This window comes from Canis lupus, chromosome 21 (assembly GCF_011100685.1).
Source record: "Canis lupus familiaris isolate Mischka breed German Shepherd chromosome 21, alternate assembly UU_Cfam_GSD_1.0, whole genome shotgun sequence".
NCBI classification, from domain to species: Eukaryota; Metazoa; Chordata; class Mammalia; order Carnivora; family Canidae; genus Canis; species Canis lupus.
Genome location: NC_049242.1, coordinates 21,800,077 through 21,818,655, shown reverse-complemented (window position 1 = coordinate 21,818,655; position 18,579 = coordinate 21,800,077). Strand labels below are relative to the sequence as shown.

The 18,579-nt window shown below is 49.8% G+C and overlaps 1 protein-coding gene and 1 long non-coding RNA gene across 3 annotated transcripts in view; one reads left to right on the top strand and one right to left on the bottom strand.

The window, feature by feature from the left end:
- The window catches only part of LOC119864973, a 55,450-nt gene extending 45,789 nt beyond the window's left edge, over positions 1 to 9,661 (bottom strand). Inside the window, exon 1 of the long non-coding RNA XR_005375637.1 lies at positions 9,392 to 9,661. This is a non-coding gene — a long non-coding RNA (uncharacterized LOC119864973). The remainder of the gene's footprint in view (positions 1 to 9,391) is intronic.
- B3GNT6 (UDP-GlcNAc:betaGal beta-1,3-N-acetylglucosaminyltransferase 6) lies at positions 4,612 to 12,555 on the top strand. Of its 2 annotated transcripts, none has more exons than XM_038568542.1 (2): positions 4,612 to 4,856; positions 9,498 to 12,555. In XM_038568542.1, exon 2 carries the CDS (start codon positions 9,498 to 9,500, stop codon positions 10,620 to 10,622), a length of 1,125 nt encoding a protein of 374 aa, XP_038424470.1. In that variant the 5' UTR covers positions 4,612 to 4,856; the 3' UTR covers positions 10,623 to 12,555. The 2 variants fall into 2 exon arrangements, 1 of the variants encoding a protein (XP_038424470.1); XR_005375636.1 differs by lacking the exon at positions 4,612 to 4,856 and having other exon boundaries at positions 9,377 to 10,845; positions 12,333 to 12,555.
- Positions 12,556 to 18,579: the final 6,024 nt, after the last annotated feature.

Below are 18,579 nucleotides of genomic sequence, written 5' to 3'. Positions count from 1 at the left end.
GCACTAAAAAAAGAAGATTCCTTTCTCAAGCCTTGCTATGTGGGAACTATATGGCACTGTGCCATCCACTCAGCAAGCTCTGGAATCCTGTGTCCATGTTAGATGCCAGGAGCACATTAAGAATAAGACATCCTATCCTAGGCACTTAGGCTCTAGTGCCCAACAAGTAACTGTGCCAGTTATATTTGGGGTGTCATGGAGGGAGGGAACAGAGAGCTAAGGGAATGCATACTAGGGAACTGGAGAAGAGAATGCTTCTCTGAAGAGGAATCTTATGTTAACTGAATGGGGCTCCTCCTGGGTGGCTCAGTGGTTGAGCACCTGCCTTTGGCTCAGGTCGTGACCTTGGAGTCCAGGGATCGAGTCCCAGATTGGGTTCCCCACGGGGAGCCTACTTCTTCCTCTGCTTATGTCTCTGCCTCACTCTGTGTCTCTCATGAATAAATGAATGGAAAAAAAAAAAAACTGAACGGTGAAAGTTAGGAAAAGAAAGGCTGGTCACAGCAGAGAGCAAGAAGTGAGTGTCTGGAGAGATGAGCAGGAATTAAGTCACACGGGGCTTTCAAAGCCTTGTTGAGTACCTGAATTTGGAAAGCTCCTGAAAGGGTGGAGAATGAACTAACAGGGGTCAGCGTGGGTACAGGGATACCAGCTAGAAGGTCAAATATATCTGAGTTATATGGGAAGCAGTAGATTCGGGGTGAGTTCCCAAGTAAGTTTGAGATTCATCGATTGTGAAGTCTGTGTGAGATAAAATCCTGGTGGAGAGCTTAAAGGTAGTAAAATACTGCGGATCTGGAACTCAGCTAAGCGATCTGGGCTGAAGACAGAACTCTGATTATCAAAAGCACACATGATATTTGAAGCCATGGGAATGGAGGGGATCATGGAAGGAAAGAAGAGAGTCTCAGACTGAGTCCTATAAACCAAACCATTTCACGATTAGGTAGAGGAATTATGAAAGGACAAAAAGAAAAGAAAAGAAAAGAAAAGAAAAGAAAAAGAAAACAAAGAAAAGAAAGAAAGAAGAAAGAAAAAAAAAGAAAGAAAAGAAAAGAAAAAGAAAGAAAGGAAAGACAGGGACCCCTCCAACCAAAGAGAATCACCACTCACTTGGAAAGGAATCTGGGAGTGAGAGCCCGAGTTCCAGTTCCTCAGGGTCTGTGTATGCCAGAGGCTGGGCTGGCGCAGCTGTGGCTACCGGCAAGACTAGGACCATGCTCCACGTGGCATGTGGGGTGGAACACAGTAGCCCTGATCCAACACTGCATTGAGGCAGCAGACTCCAACGGTAGCCCATTGGCATTAAGTTCTGATACATCACATACTTCATGTCCTTGGTGTCTAACGACCTGCCTTAGGATCTTGGCCCCCCACTGAAAAGGTACCTGACTGTAGCCAAGTCACTTAACTAGAAATGTTGGATTCTAGATCTGTAAAATGAAGGACTGTCTAAAGGGTTTGCACCATGGTTAGCATGAAACTAATTACAGTGGGTTTTCTGAATAGGATCCTTCCTATAAGAATGCCTGGCCTCGGTCTGCCAAGGGTACCTCAAAACTTGTGGACAACCCTGAGGAATCAACTTCTCTTCTGGATCCTCTCCCAGTGACAAGTTTGACCTGAACAAGGGACCATCCAACTTTCCTCCCCTTCCTGGTCATCAAGTGCCAGCTTGTGCTCACCAAAGCTGTTTGTTTGTCTTGGAGGTGGAAACAGGTTACCCTTCCTTATCCTACTCCAGTTTTTCGAGACTAGGGTGTGGCTGAACCACTGGACCGAGACTTTTTACACTAGATTTAAACACCCACCCATTGTAAAGAGGAGGACTGGAAAGAAGTTATGATTGTTATAACTCCACCTCTGAATAGTACACACATTTGTGAAGTCACCCTGCCATGCATATCCACTACACACATCTCACTAGGTTCCTCCCTGGCCACTCCAGAACCTTCCTAGAGAGGTCATAGTTTCCTGTCCCAAAGTCTGTTCATTTTACTCCAATAAACTTACCCCCATTTAACTTTCTCCCCACTTCAGGGGCACCTGAGTGGCTCAGCAGTTGAGCGTCAGCCTTTGACTCAGGGCATGATCCTGGGGTCCTGGGATGGAGTCCCCTGTCGGGCTCCCCAGAGGGATCCCGCTTCTCCCTCTGCCTGTGTCTCTGCCTCTCTGTGTCTCTCATGAATAAATAAAACCTTTAAAAAAAAAAAAAAAAGGAAGAAAGAAAGAAAACTTTCTCTTCACTTCAATTCATCCCTAACCTTCCCCCAAAGACATTTCTGCTAAGGAGAAAAGGTGCGTTTTTAGGGAGCTTAAAGAAAATGAATTAACGACGCTATGTCAGGGACATCTGGGTGGCTCAGGGGTTAAGCGTCTGCCTTCAGTCCAGGGTGTGATCCTGGAGAACTGGGATCCAGTCAGTCCTGCATCGGGCTCCCTGCATGGAGCCTGCTTCTCTCTCTGCCTGTGTGTCTCCTCTCCTCTCTGTGTGTTTATAAATAAATATATATTTTATTGAAAACGTTATGTCATTCTGCCCTCCTGGATGGTTATCTGCTCCATGCCAGGCCTTGGATCCTCAGCCATGAGTGGGACAGGAAGTCACAGTCTGGGAAAAAAAAAATCCAGGTAGGTCCCTCCCTGGGGCTATACTCTTACCCTCGTAAGCCTGATTTAATTGGTGCTCCCATTCTCTTCCAGCCTTCACCTGCCAGAGAGTTTCCAGGAAGGCTGGGCTTCCTTAATCCTCCAGCTATCTCTTACCATCCCCCCACTGAACCTATACTCATGCCCCTTTCCCTCCTTCTTCCCACGACTCACTTACCCCGCCCCCTTCCTCATCCTTCACTCTTCTCTCATCCAGCCACTCCCCCAGTCCCAGGACCCTCTAAATTAGCAAGAAGGACAAGGAGCCTGGGATGCCAGGGTGGCTCAGTGGTTGAGCGCCTGCCTTTGGCTCAGCGGGTGATCATGGAATCCCAAGATCAAGTCCCACATCGGGCTCCCTGCATGGAGCCTGCTTCTCCCTTTGCCTATGTCTCTGCCTCTCTCTCTCTCTCTCTCAATCTCTCTCTCTCTGTCTCTCATAAATAAATAATAAAATTTCTTTAAAAAAAAAAAAGAAGAAGGACAAGGAGCCTGAGAGGTGAACACTCTCACAGAATATCCAGTAAATCACCAATCTCTAAAGCCATTCTGACAGCCCCTGCCCAGTTTAGGCTGGGCCACACCTCGCTCCCATGGATCACCATTGGCCCCTGGGGTCCCTGACTTCTGTCTTGCCCTCTCCAGCAACCACCATATGGGCTGCTATAATGAACTCTTGAAAACGGAGACTTGTCAAAACTTTCAGAGGACCAAGTTAAAACTCCAGGTATGGCATTCAAAGCCCTTCTCAGGGTACTTCTAATCTACCTTTGCATTTTCAACTCCCAATATTTATCCCTCCAACCACATGAAACCTGGAATATTTCCCAGATATCTCCTGTTTATTCCCACCTCTGTAGCTTTGCCTAGGGTACCCTCTCCTTGCCTGCTGGCAAAACTTCTTACATCTCAAAACCCACGTGATAGGTTAAATATGACCATCAACTCTTGGAGCCCTTCTCATCCTCTATCTGGGCTGCTCTTATGACTTACTTTGACTAACAGAATGTGGTGAAAGTGATATGAGGCAACTTCTGAAGGCCAGGCCTCCACATCTTGGAACCCCGAGACCACCGTGCCATGAGGTAGCCCAGGATAAAGGAGCACAGAGAGCACAAGGCCCAGCTGGCCCCAGCTGACCCATTAACTGAACAGATCCCCATGAGAGATCCCAGGTGTGTCAGGCACAAGAGCCTCCCAGGCCACCCACAGAATCTTGAAAAATAATAAATGCTGGTTGTCTTGAGCCATTACGTTTGGTGATGGTCTGTAGTGCAGCACTAGATAACTGGTATAACCCAGTTCTAATGTGAAGTCTTCCTTGGCTCGCCCAGGTTCCTTCTTCAAATTCTCCCTCTGCATCCCACCTCTTTTATAATCTTTCACTATCTGGCTCTCCCAAGAAATCATGAGTTCCCAGGGCAGCCATGGTGGCACAGCGGTTTAGCGCTGCCTGCAGCCCAGGGTGTGATCCTGGAGACCCGAGATCAAGTCCCACATCAGGCTCCTTGCATGGAGCCTGCTTCTCCCTCTGCCTGTGTCTCTGCCTCTCTCTCTCTCTCTCTCTGTCTCTGTCTCTTTCTCTCTCATGAATAAATAAATAAATAAATAAATAAATAAATAAATAAATAAATAAATAAAATATTTTTTAAAAAAAATCATGAGTTCCTGAGGACAGAGACCGAGCTCTCTCCTGACCACCCCCATTGATAATGGGACGAAGCCCATGATCATTTGCCACACACAGTATGCTTGGATGTCATTAATGAGCTCAGAAAGTATGCCCATATGAACAGTTTACATACAATTTACTCAACAAAGATTTCAGAGCATATCCTGTGTTAATAGGCCCCAGGCTCTCAGTCTAGCAGGGAAAACTGATGATGACAGTACAGCATTCAAACGTTCAGTTGGGCGTACCACTGGAGAGAAGACAGCAGCTGTGGGTAGAGTCAACAAAACTGGAAGAGATGGCATTACCTTCCTCACAAAGCATAAGCATTTATGGTAGGAAGGAAGCCTGTAGCTGTCCACACTTCACCCTCCCTCCAAGGAGGACGTCAGATGTCAACGATTAGTCAGATTCAAATATATGGAACCAAGCCCAGGCTTAGAGATGGGCCTTCAGCTTGTGAAAGCAGAAGGTTAAAGATAGGTCCCAGTCTGGAGACGGCTCCTGTCTGTTTCTTCTCTCTTAGACACTCAAGGTAAGACGGGGGTTTGGGCTGCTTCCCATCACCTCTTCCTAGAGGGTGAAGCAAGAACCAGAGGGAGGACAGGGAGGGAAAGGAACCAGGGCAAAGCTTCTAGGTTAAGGCTCCATGCTTGGAGTTGGGACCAAAAGTAATAAAAGACTTGTTTGCCTGCCATTATTCCCCAGGAATACCTTAGGATGGTAGGGGGGCTGGTGGATGACCCAGGAAGCCGTGTTCTGTTCATCCACCCTGGCATGAAACCAGAGGAGGGAATAACCAACAGAAATTTCTTCTGTTCCTTTTTTTTTTAATATTTATTTGTTCAGGGGCGCCTGGGTGGCTCAGGTGGTTAAGCATCTGCCTTTGGCTCAGGTCATGATCCCAGGATCCTGGGATCAAGCCCCGCATCAGCTCCCTGCTCAGAGGGGAGTCTGCTTCTCCCTCTCCCTCTGCCCATCCCCCCACCACCTTGTTCATGCTTGCTCTGTCACTCTCTCAAATAAATAAATAAAATCTTTTAAAAAAAATTTATTTGTTCAATTATTTATTCATGAGAGACAGAGAGAGAGAGGCAGAGACATAGGCAGAGGAGGAAGCAGGCTCCTCACAGGGAGCTGATGTGGAACTCGATCCCCCGGGATCATGCCCTGAGCTGATGGCAGAAAGGCAGACAGACGCTCAACTGCCGAGCCACGCAGGCATCCTGAAACTTCTCCTGTTCCTAGGAACATAAGGAAGAAAATCCCAGGCAGAGTGAATAGCATTGCAAAGAAAAGCAAACATATATGTGGAGCAATAAATGGAGAACAAAGAGTAGTGACAGGATCATAAAGGATCATAAACTTTATATAATCCTTTGTCCCACCAACATTCCTGTTAGTTGCTAACGCTACCATAGTACCCGCTTACTGCAGCCCATGCATGGGGTCAAAGTGACTTACACAAATCAACTCCAATCATCCTCAAAGGCATGTAGGTAAATGACCTGCCCACATTCCCACAAATGAGGAACGTGAGGTTTGAAAAGGTTTCCTAAGTGGCAGGTCTGTCCTCTTACCAGCTTGGCTACTCAGCAACCATGATAACAAGGACACATGTTCAACTGAGCTCATTGTACCAGGTTTCCTGCAGGAGGTGGTACTTGAGCTGAGTCCTAAGGAACAAGGGATCAGGACCAGCAGAGGCTGTGAAAGCCTAAGGTGTGAGGACCTAAAAGAGTACACTGAGAAAGGGGGAAATCCAACAAAAAGAACCACGGAGAATACCCAAAGCTCTGCAGTGTCAGCATCCAAAACCAGAGTTCTACATACCAGTGCCGCCCTCAGAAATAGGACAAGGCCCAACCTTCCCCTTGCTCAGATCATAAAGTGACTATGATTCAGCTCCCTGGATCAGCTTTATCAAAGTAAATGCAAGTCTCCTTGAGACAAGAATTACTGTTGCATTAAGACTGAGGTATTTATCTTTCTAGAAATGATTCTGGGAGAGGAGAAGGAAGATAGAGCACACTTTTCCATTTTTTTTAAAACTAGCATTTGTATGGCACTCTGGCATTAACAAAATTATCTTCTTGCTCCTTATTTCACTAAGGGATGAGTGTTAACCCTCTCCATTTTTCAGTTGAGGAAACTCAGGCCCAGATTAATGACTTGACACAAAGTCGCACAGCTACTGAAAGCAGCTGAGACTCCTGCCCAGTTACTAAGACTCCACATTCTACTCTCATTCATTCTTTAGTCTTATATTCACTGAAGAAAAAAAAAAATGTTGCCTGCCACAAACAGGCCGGGCACAGGACAAGCCACTGAGCCTACAGCGATGATAAATTAGATTTAGATCATCTCACTGTCCTGTCGGCGCATCAAACACTGAAGCAGGAATACAGTGAGAGCTACAGGAGCCTACCTCTAGTATTTCTAATGAGACTCAGTGATTGCACCAATGCTTTTGCAAGGCTCTCTCACTTTTTTGGGCAGTTATTGGCACTGCCATTATTTCACTGAACACCTGCTTTGTCCCCATCTTGTCCTAGACGTGGTGCATGGCCTATAATACACAAGCACTAGAGCACAATCCAACACAGTAACATCTACTATATGGAAATGACTCAACCTGGAAATATTGGCACCTCTGATAATCACAATAGGTAATATTTACTGAATACCTATTATGTGCCAAGTACCATGCTAAATTCTTTACATACATTATCATTTACTCATCACCATGACTTAAATTAACTTGCTCAGAACATGCAATTAGAAACTAGTAGAGGCAGGAGCACCTGGGTGGCTCAGTCGATTGTCTGCCTTCGGCTCAGGTTGTGATGCCAGAGTCCTGGAATCAAGCCCCAGGTCAGGCTCCCTGCTCAGTGGGGAGTCTGCTTTTCTCTCTGTCCTTCCCCCTCTGCCCGCCCCCATGTGCCCCCATGTGCTCCCACGTGTGCTCTCTCTCAAGTAAACAAAATCAAACAAAAAAATAGAAACTAGTAGAGGCAGTATTTGAACCCAGGCAACAGCATTTTCTACCATTATGTTATCTGACCTGCCACCCTGTGCAGGACACTGGTGGTGAACAACACAGATGCCATTCCTGCCCATCAAGGTGCTTACAGACTAGGAAAGAAGATACACTTTAAAACAAATAATAGGGGATCCCTGGGTGGCTCAGCGGTTTGATGCCTGCCTCTGGCCCAGGGCATGATCCTGGAGTACTGGGATCGAGTCCCACGTCGGGCTCCCTGCATGGAGCCTGCTTCTCCCCCTGCCTGTGTCTCTGCCTCTCTCTGTGTCTCTCATGAATAAATAAATAAAATCTTTAAAAAGTAAACAAAACAAAAACAAAAACAAAATGTTCTGGTCTCCTTTGAGCTACATTAAAGCCTAGCCAAGGAAACACCCATTCAATGGATGTGGAGGATGAGGAGGCTAAGCAGGCATTAAAATGTAGGTGAAAGAGGTAGAGGCAGGGGAGCTCGAGGCAGAAAGATATTGCCAGTCTAAGGCTGTGACCTGGCTGATGGTCAGGGCAGGTGGCTGATAGTAGGAAGGTGTGACGTGAAATCTGCATGGTTCACAGGTACTCCAGCTATTGTGGAGGAGGGATTCACTGAGAGCCAGGAAGTATGTGAAGAGACCAAACAGGAGGCTATGTCACTATGTCATCTGAGCAGCAGAAGCTAGTTTGAGTTGGAATGGGACAGGGAATGGAATTGGGAATGGAAGGAGACAGGTCGATGGAATATTTAGGGGCTAAATCATCCGGGCTTGGGTGGGGGAATAAAGACAAGGAGGGAGTCGATCACAGTTTGGGGCTTGAACAAAAACCACAGTGGTTGGTGGCACTCTGGGACAACTCTGGGGACAAAGATGAGAGTTAAGGTTGCACCCGGAGTGGCTGTGAGCCACCACATGCAGCTGCTAGGGGGACATAGGGACCAGAGCCTGGAGGTCCTACAGGAAAGGAGATATCCAGACAGAGCCCTGGGGACCTCCTGCCATTAAACGTGGAAAGATGTAGAAATGAGCAAAGAGAAATGAGAGACATGGTTAAAAAGGGAGGAGGAAAGAAGGAGAGGGTGGCAGCTCTGAAACAGAGAGAAGTATGTTTCAAGAAAGACAGTTCTTTAGGACTCAGTGTGATGGGATTTCTCAGGGAGTAAGTACTGGAAAGGTTATTGTAATCTGGAGTCTGACTTGCGAGGGGTCTTCAGAAAGCAGGGCCTTAAGTGCAGCTGGGCAGGTGGGGGAGTTAGATACATAGAAAAGAGGGCCTGACCTGGTATGTTTGGGGAACAGAAAATGATACCAGGCAGGAAGATAAAGAAGTGGGGCCAGGGGCATCTGGGTGACTCAGTGGTTGAGCATCTGCCTTCAGCTCAGGCTGTGATCCCAGAGTCCCGCATCAGGCTCACCGTGGGGAGCCTGCTTCTCCCTCTGCCTGTGTCTCTGCCTCTCTCGTGAATAAATAAATAAAATCAAAAGAAGTGGGGCCAGAGGAAGTGGAAGAGGTCAAAACATCAGTGCCACTCATTGACTGGCTACTTCATGCTCCCAACAACCCTGCAAAGTAGGAATCTATTAGCCCTTTCTTAGAACATTCAGCCCTTGGGATGGGAAGTGACTTGTTCAAGAGGATGTGTGTAAGTGGGGACACCAGAATCTGACCTGGGTCTGAGTCCAGTGCTTTCACCTCATGCTTCCTTGACTAGGGTGGAAAGGGGGGAAATAGACTCTGGGCTGACAGGGATGGAAAAGAAGGAAAGTGCACAGAGGGATTGGGATGCAGGAGCTCCAGGATATGGAGCGTGGGTATAAGTAAGGGTAAGGGTAGAGAGCGTCGGGGCTTCTGGTTGGAGGAACAGGGTAGGCAATGGCACCATTTACTGAGGTGGAAGAGCAGGATGTGAATTCACAAGAAGATGAAGATTTTGACTTTGAGTCTGCTCGGCCCAGGTGGCATCCGGGGGAGATATGTGAAGGTCAGAGGACTCCAGACTGTGGAAGACTCGAGATGCTTCCACGTAATCTGGAATTGTGGTTTCCTTTTACCCTAGAACAGCAGAGTCGAGAAGGGCCTGGTTCTGGGAGAGCCCTGATGGGGCCGCTGATGTCCAACACGACTCCTGGTTCACCTCTGACTCGGTTTCCCCCACAGATGGCTTTCCCCTGCCGCAGGTCCCTGAACCCCAAGACTCTGGCCCTCCTTCTGGTGGGCGTGAGTCTCTTGGCCCTGCACACCTGGTTCCTCCAAGCCTCCAGGCCCCAGGAGGAGACGTGGGACGGCTCCACCGAGGCGCAGCGGTCGGCGCGGAGCACAGGGGCCCCGTGCGTGGCCAACGACTCGGTGCGCGCCACGGCGGACTTCGAGCGGCTGCCGGCGCGCATCCAGGACTTCCTGCGGTACCGCCACTGCCGCCACTTCCCCCTGCTCTGGGACGCGCCGGCCAAGTGCGCGGGCCCCCGCGGGGCCTTCCTGCTGCTGGCCGTCAAGTCGTCGCCCGCCAACTACGAGCGGCGCGAGCTCATCCGCCGCACCTGGGGCCAGGAGCGCAGCTACGGCGGGCAGCAGGTGCGCCGCCTCTTCCTGCTGGGCACGGCCGCGCCGGGGGACGCGGACGCCGAGCGCGCGGGGCGGCTGGCGGCGCTGGTGGGGCTGGAGGCGCGCGAGCACCGCGACGTGCTGCAGTGGGCCTTCGCCGACACCTTCCTCAACCTCACGCTCAAGCACGTGCACCTGCTCGACTGGCTGGCGGAGCGCTGCCCGCACGCGCGCTTCCTGCTCAGCTGCGACGACGACGTGTTCGTGCACACCGCCAACGTGCTGCGCTTCCTGCGGGCGCAGCGGCCCGACCGACACCTCTTCGCGGGGCAGCTCATGGACGGCTCGGTGCCCATCCGCGACAGCAGGAGCAAGTACTTCGTGCCCCCGCAGCTGTTCCCGGGGAGGGCCTACCCGGTGTACTGCAGCGGCGGCGGCTTCCTCCTGTCCAGCCACACGGTCGGGCTCCTGCGCGCCGCCGCCCGCCGCACCCCGCTCTTCCCCATCGACGACGCCTACATGGGCATGTGTCTGGAGCGCAGCGGCCTGGCGCCCAGCAGCCACGAGGGCATCCGGCCCTACGGCGTGCAGCTGCCCGGCGTCCGGCAGTCCTCCTTCGACCCCTGCCTGTACCGCGAGCTGCTGCTCGTGCACCGCTTCGCGCCCTACGAGATGCTGCTCATGTGGAGGGCCCTGCACGACCCGGGGCTGCGCTGTGCCCGGGGCCACAGGACCTCCTGAGGCCGGCCGGCCGGCGGGGCGGACTGCGGGGGGCGAGCGCCTCCACGCGGCACGGGCGCCCTCCGTGCCCTAGAGCATCTTCCCTGCCCTGGATGCCTTCCCTCCCACCGGCTCAGCCGCCTACGCTGTGCACTCACCTGGGTAGGGATGGAGAAGTCCTGGGTCCCGGCCCCATCTCCACGATTTCTGACTGTGTCGCTCTGGGGGGTCCTCAGAGTCCCAGGTACTTTTTAAGTTCCTCAAGCGACCCTAATGTGCGGCTAGGAAGGAAGCCGGCGGGCCGGGATGTGTTTTCCCTGCAAGCCCAGCTCCAAGGCCCCCTCTAGGGCCTGCCGCGGCCAGCTCCTGCACCGGGTTCCCGCGGCCAGGGGAGCAAGGCGAGTGTCGGGGGCAGGCGAACCAGATGTCACCCGTTGGGTGCAGTACATGAGTTGTCCTTGCCATAATTCGCTCCCCGAGTGAACGCAGAAGGAGCTGGACTGAGTCGTCAGGGGGATCCCCTCCCCCAGGACTCAGTTCACACTGGGGACCTGGAAAACACCCATGGCAGAACTTGGTGGATCCCAGAGCCTTCCTCCACACCAGTCCTCTCCCACCGCTACCCCCCGGAACATCTCTATGAGGTCAGAATCCCCACTGTGCAAAGTGGGGACCTGAGGCTCAGTGAGGACCATGACTGATCCAGGGCCATATGGTCATTCCCTGGTCATGCCACCCTGTGCTCCTCTCCACACTGGCCGGCCACAGCTGATGGCCTCTCCTAATGGTCTTGCCCACGGACACCCACCCCACCGACACTTAGTCGGGGGGTGAGAGAGAGTGGTGCAAGCAGGCGCAGGGGTGCAGACAGGCCTTGTGCCGGGCCGGGCTTCAGGGTTGGTCAGCCTTGGGGAACCAAGCCAGGGGTTCAGGGTGGGGTCAGTGGGGGTGCATAATGATGAAACTATGAAAGACGGTGATTGGGGAATCTGGACAGTTTTGAAAAGCCTGTGGAGGTCAACGTACAGACCCATGTTGGGGCTGGGGAATCCAATCAGTAGCCCTGAGGGACAATGATAAGGGAGCACGCAGGGGTGACTGGAGTCTGTCCTGAACATCGGTTAGAAGGCCGAGGGGGGCGGGGTTCAGTGATCAGGACTCTGAGGATCATGCTGTGCTCCTGACCTCCAGGAGCTGCCAGTCATCTTGGCTAAGAAGGAAAATCAAGGAAACAGCTTCAGGGTGAGGCAGAAATGTGTATCGGGGTCCCAGCTGTGGGAGATGGACAAGAGCGAGGCAATGTCAAGGAGGAAGGAGCCCGGGTGGGAAGTCAGGAGGTTGACCAGATGCCTTCCCTGCCCTGAGGACAGGGTCCATTCCCCCCTGCCCCCCCCACTGGGGAACAGACTCAATCTGGGACCATGTGCAGTGTCCTGCTCTATGGGGCTCCCTCCTGACTCCGCATCTCCACACAACCTCTCCTCCCTTCACAGGGAATGTCTTCCAAAAACCACCACCTACCATGTGTCTCGGATCATTTAGGAGGCGGCCAGCTTTCCACCAAAATCTGCTACTCCCTCCCTGCTGGGCACACACCTAGACTACACAGCCTGGCCTCTGTTGCAATTAGGTGTGGCCATGTGACCAAGCTTTCTGAGCTGACAGTGTGAGGACACCACAAGGACCACACCTGGCCCCTGCCTCACCTGTGCTCACCTTTCCCTTCACCAGGCTTGGAACACGGCTGGGCCTGTGACCCAGCTCAGAGCTTGCAGATGAGGATAACCCTCCAGGCCTACCTTAAGACAAAGAAGTAGCAAAGGAATGCGTGGCTCAGAGGTTTGGCACTTGCCTTCAGCCTAGGGCATGATCCTGGAGTCCTGGGATCAAGTCCTGCACCGGGCTCCCTGCATGCAGCCTGCTTCTCCCTCTGCCTGTGTCTCTGCCTCTCTCTCTCTCTCTCTCTTTGTGTGTGTGTCTCTCATGAATAAATAAGTAAAATCTTTAAAAAAAAAAAAAACTACTCTACTTGAAATCAGTAGTGCTGAGGTTGAGAAACCTCTTTTTCTCTCTGCAAGGACCCAGAGTCTACCTTGAATCTCCAACAGACCTTCACCCAACTCCCAACACATGTCCGACTGCCTCAGTGGTCACCTCGGCTTGAATGCGCTCCAGGCACACCTCAGGCCTACACCTCCACCGATGTTCCCATCTCAGGAAATGGCACTATCCGCTGATTTGCCCACACCAGGAAGAGGGGGCAATGGTATAGCTCAAAGTCTCCTTCTCCCTCACAGCCCATCTGGTCAATCACCAAGCTCCATTGATCTTACCTCCAGAATCTCTCTCCAGTCAGTTCTCGTCTGTCCATATTCTTCTCCCTGGCACCAGTCTGGCGGGTTACCACCGGCTCTCACGTGGGCCAGAGCCACCTAGGGATGCACTCTCTACACTACTGCAGGCAGAAGGCAGATCTGGTCATAACTTGGCCCCTCTCGAAATCTAGCCCTACTGTCCTCAGATAAAGCAAACGCTTTCTGGGACTGGCCCTTTGACCCGAATTCCTTTGATCTCCAGTTTGATTTCTCCTCACTTTGCTGGGGCCTTTTGACATTCTGTGCACACTCTCTTGCTCTTGCCCCTGGGCCTTCCAAAATGCTGTTCCAGCATTGGAACACTTTTCTACTCTTGCTTCATTGGATATAACCTCCACATATAAGGTGAGGCGTCACTTCCTTAGAGCTCCGTGAATTCCGCAGAATCCCCAGCATCTGCTACTGTGCCTGGAACAGTGCTGTATTCGTTTCCTACTGTTGTGACAAATTACCACAAACATGGTTGCTTAAACCCATGCAGGTGTATTATCTTACAGTTCTGGAGGTCAGAAGGCCAACACAAGCTTCAGCGGGTTAAAATCAAGCAGCAATGTTGCATCTCTGACTCTCCTGCTCCTCCTTCACTTCTAAGAGCCCTTGTGACTGAGGCACCTGGGTGGCTCAGGTTGTGATCCCAGGGTCCTGGGATCGAGTCCTGAATTGGGCTCCCCTTGAGGAGCCTCCTTCTCCCTCTGCCTGTGTCTCTGTGTCTCTCATGAATAAATAAACTTTAAAAACCTAAAAAAAAAAGAACCCTTATGATCGCATTGATCCCACTTACATAATCCGGGATTGTCTTCCTATCTTAAGGACAACTGATCAGCAATCTTCATTCCCCCTGCAATCTTACTTCTCTTTTCCCTTGTAACCTAAGCTACTTATAAGCTCCAGGGGTTAGGACATGTGCATCTCTTGGGGGGACATCCTTCCTACCAGGATCCAATAAATATTTGTTGAATAAATGAACAATGGTTAAATAATAAACTAAAATTGATAAATGAACAAATGTGCTTCCTTCACACAGACCTCCCTGATGCAGACCCTCATGCTGGATAATTATCATTAATCCTGAATTCCCTTCTCCCTAGCTGCCATTTATCAAGTGCTTTACAGGCAAGAAAACAAGAATGCCGAGGCCAGGAGAGGACACCTTCCTTACTTTCTAGAAAGCCTAACTTCTGTGCTTTGTCAACTTCCTCCTCTTTTCCTAACAAGCAGATTGATTATCCCCACCTTACAGGTAGAGAGATTAAGACTCAAGAACTTTAGGGACGCCTGGGTGGCTCAGTGGTTGAGTGTCTGCCTTTGGGTCAGGGCATGATCCCGGGGTCCTGGGATGGATCGATCGAGTCCCACATCGGACTCCCCACAGGGAACCTGCTTCTCCCTCTGCTTATATCTCTGCTTCTCTGTGTCTTTCATGAATAAATAAATAAAATCTTCAAAAAAGATACATATATTTCAAAAAAGACTCAGGAACTTTACTGCTCAGAAGGGTTAGAACTCTGTAGTTGTGAGCCTGCTGCTTCACTCTGGGTCCTGGTCACCTTTTCCCTGAAGCTCAGCTGCTCTTGTCTCCAGGCCCAATGAAAGCCAGTATCCTGCAGAACCCTGGCACCACCTGGTGTCGCCTGGCCCTCCGGCAGCCCAGCCCGGCCACCGCTACCCCGCCCGGCTCCTCAGGCTCTTGCGCCCCACAGCCGCCAGGGGGCGCGCCCCTCACACGGTTTCTGTGAGGAGGCTGCAGGCAGGTCCCTGGGTAGGTGAAAATCTGGGCCCCGGGGTCCTGTGCCAGCGCTAGTTGACAAGGACCACACAAGCAGAGAAAATGATGGGCCTGCCTCACCCACAAACAGACATGAGAATCCTACATAAAATGCCAGCAGAGTGTGACAATATATAAAAAAGGAAAATGTGAGGCACCTGGGTGGCTCAGTGGTTGAGCGTCTACCTTTGGCTCAGGGCGTGATCCTGGGGTCCCGGGATCGAGTCCCGCATTGGTTTCCCCTCATGGAGCCTGCTTCTCCCTCTGCCTGTGTCTCTGCCACTCTCTGTGTTTCTTTTGAATAAAAAATAAAATCTTAAAAAAAATCTCAATCAATCAATCAATAAATAAATAAAAGGAAAATGTACCAGCATCTAGATGAGTTTATCCCAGAAATTCCAAGTGGATTTATTTAGCATTAGAAAAGCAATCACAGGGGCACCTAGGTGGCTTAGTGGGTTAAGCATCTGCCTTTGGCTTGGGTCATGATCCTGAGGTCTTGGGGCATCAGACACCCTACTCAGCAGAGAGTCTACTTCTTCCTCTGCAGCTCCACCTCCCCCTGCTCATGTTCTTTCTCTCTCACTCTCTCAAATAAAATAAATAAAAATAAAATCTTAAAAAAATTTTTTTAAAGAAAGGAAGATCTGTCAATGTGACATATCACATTAAGAGAAACATATCTCCAGTGCAGGAGAAAAAAAATGATAAAATTCAACATCCATTCATGATTTTTTTTAAGATTTTATTTATTTATTCATGAGAGACACAGAGAGAAGCAGAGACACAGGCAGAGGGAGAAGCAGGCTCCTCGCAGGGAGCCTAATGCAGGACTCGATCCCAGACCCCAGGACCACGCCCTGAGCTGAAGCAGACTCTAAACCACTGACCCACCCAGCTGTCCCTCTTTCTTTTTTCTTTTCTTTTTTTTTTTAAGATACCGAGAGAAAGAGAGAGAGGGAGAGAGAGAGAGAGAGAGAGAGAGCTAGCTGGGAAGGGGCAGAGGCAGAGGGAGAGAATCTCAAGCAGGCTCAGCAGGGAGTGGTGGTGGGGCTGGATCTCACAATCCTGAAGTCAGGACCTGAGCTGATATCAAGAGTCAGTTGCTTAATTGTCTGAGCCACTCACGTGCCCCAGCCATTTGTGATTAAAAAAAAAAAAAAAATGTTTGTAAGAGGTGAAAGCATTTGAAAACATTTCTTTTAAGATTAGGAACAAGGTTCACCCACCACCACCATTTCTCTTCAACATTGCCCAAGAGGTGAGAGCACAGCAAGGCAAGATAAAGATACAAAAATATAATGACTTGAAAAAAAAGAAAGAAAACTATCAAAACCTCAGAGGTCTGTGACTCTATCGAATCCAATTTCACCTTTCTATAACAAGTTTTTAAAAGATTTTATTTATTTATGAGAGACACAGAGACTGAGAGAGGCAGAGGGAGAGGCAGGCTCCATTGCAGAGAGCCCGATGTGGGACTCGATCCTGGGACTTTGATCCTGGGACTTCGATCCTGGGACTTCGATCCTGGGACTTCGATCCTGGGCTGAAGGCAGGCACTAAACTGCTGAGCCACCCAGGGATACCCTCTATAATGAGTTAATGTCATACTCCCTATCCTAAAGTGAAATTCTTGGATAATATCATCTGTCCACACATATATTTTCAAAATAATCACCATAATTCTTTAATTTTAATATTAGACTATTAAAAGAAAATATTTTAAATAAAAATAATTTGAATTGTGATGTGTAATTTCTTGGGCACAGCAAAACAAAACAAAACAAAACAAAACCCTTACAAATTTCCAAATCTCCTAACCAAGGGGCAGTACACCTCATTGAGAACCATTAGTCTACATAGAGAAAACCCACCAAAAATGCTCACGGAAAAATCCTGCAGATAATTGATTAATTTTTTAAATACCAAGTTTTCCAGATACAGAATCAGCATACAAAAATCCATTTAGGGATCCCTGGGTGGCGCAGCAGTTTAGCGCCTGCCTTTGGCCCAGGGCGTGATCCTGGAGACCCAGGATCGAATCCCACATCAGGCTCCCGGTGCACGGAGCCTGCTTCTTCCTCTGCCTGTGTCTCTGCCTGTCTCTCTCACTGTGTGCCTATCATAAATAAAAAAATAAAAAATAAATATTAAAAAAAATCAATTTAATTTCTATATAGTAGTAATAAGCCGTCAGGAAAAGTAATTCTTTTTTTAAGCACTATAATAGAAAGGAACCTGGAAGGCTCAGTTGGTTAAGCATCAGACTCTTGATTTCAGTTCAGGTTATGATCTCAGGGCCGTGAGTTCAAGCCCCATGTAGGGTTCCTGCTTAAGATTGTCTCTCTCCCTCAGGACGCCTGGGTGGCTCAGCGGTTGAGCATCTGCCTTCAGCCCAGGGCATGATCCAGAGTCCCAGGATGGAGCCCCACATCAGGCTCCCTGCATAGAGCCACTTCTCCCTCTGCCTGTATCTCTGCCTCTCTCTGTGTCTCTCATAAATAAATAAAACCTTTAAAAAGAAAGATTCTCTCTCTCTCCCCCTCCCTCTGTACCTCCTCCCCTTTACCCCCTACCCCACTTACACACATGTCCATGTGCCCTCTCTCTCTCTCTCTAAAAAAAAAAAGAAAAAGTGCAAGAGAAACAAAAATGTACCTACAAAAATGTACCTAAGAATGAAAAAAAGATGAGCAAGAAAATAATTAAAAATTATTTTAAGAGTTTTTTTCTAAAACATCTAAATGTGGAGAGATAGCATGTTGTAAAGCACCTCTAAGTCTCTGAATGCTTTGAATCCTTACCCCAATCAGGCAACAGGGATTATTATCATCCCCATTGGCTAGATGTGGACATTGAGGCCCAAGTAGGAGAATGATGTGCTCAAGGTCACACCGGGCTTCTAGACTCAGGCCTCCTGCCTGCCATTCCTGGGCCCTGACCACTGCCCTCGCCGCCATGCCCGATGGCAAGCACACCCAGAGTTCAAGACTATAGCTGCACAAGGCCAGAGGCTGGCTTTCTGGGCTCCAGAGAGAAGGAGGCACATGTCCATGTGCCTATGGACACACACAGCCATAATACCTTTCATACCTTTAGTGGGAGGAAAACCTCAGCCCGGTCACTGTCCCTGGCACTTGTGTGGGGCGGGGGCAGCAGCCCTCTGAGCAGGAGAGGAGGGTGGAGCTCCAAAGTCAGGCTTACCTCAGCTGCCTCACAGTTCCCCTTCCCTGTTCCCTTCCCAGGCCTCCACCCATTCAATTCTAGAAACCCACCTGGGTGCCCCCGAGCCCCTGGAGGCTGCCAGGGGAAACTGCCAAACTCTCAGCATCACAACCATTCTTAGAGATGTCCCCTCTCCACCCTGGGATGATCATTCACAAAATTCCTCTGTAGTGTTGGTGACCCTCTTCTTCCCTCCTGCCCAGACTCAGCCTGACCTTTGAGTAATGAACAGGCTCATTAACATAATTTTCCCAGTAGAGGGCAGCCCCGGTGGCGCAGCGGTTTAGCGCCGCCTGCAGCCCAGGGCGTGATCCTGGAGACCCTGGATCGAGTCCCACGTCAGGCTCTCTGTATGATGCCTGCTTCTCCCTCTGCCTGTGTCTCTGCCTCTCTCTCTCTCTCTCTCTCTCTCTCTGTGTGTCTCTATGAATAAATAAATAAAATGTTTAAAAAAAATAATTTTCCCAGTAGAATAGCAGTCTTTCCACAAGGTTGATTCTGATGCTCCCAAGAACCCAGAAATGACATTAGCTCATCAAGTGTCATCCTTTATTCTTTACTCCTGCTTTCAGAAGTTTGAAGCAATAGAGTAGGAATTTTTATTTGAGTTTTT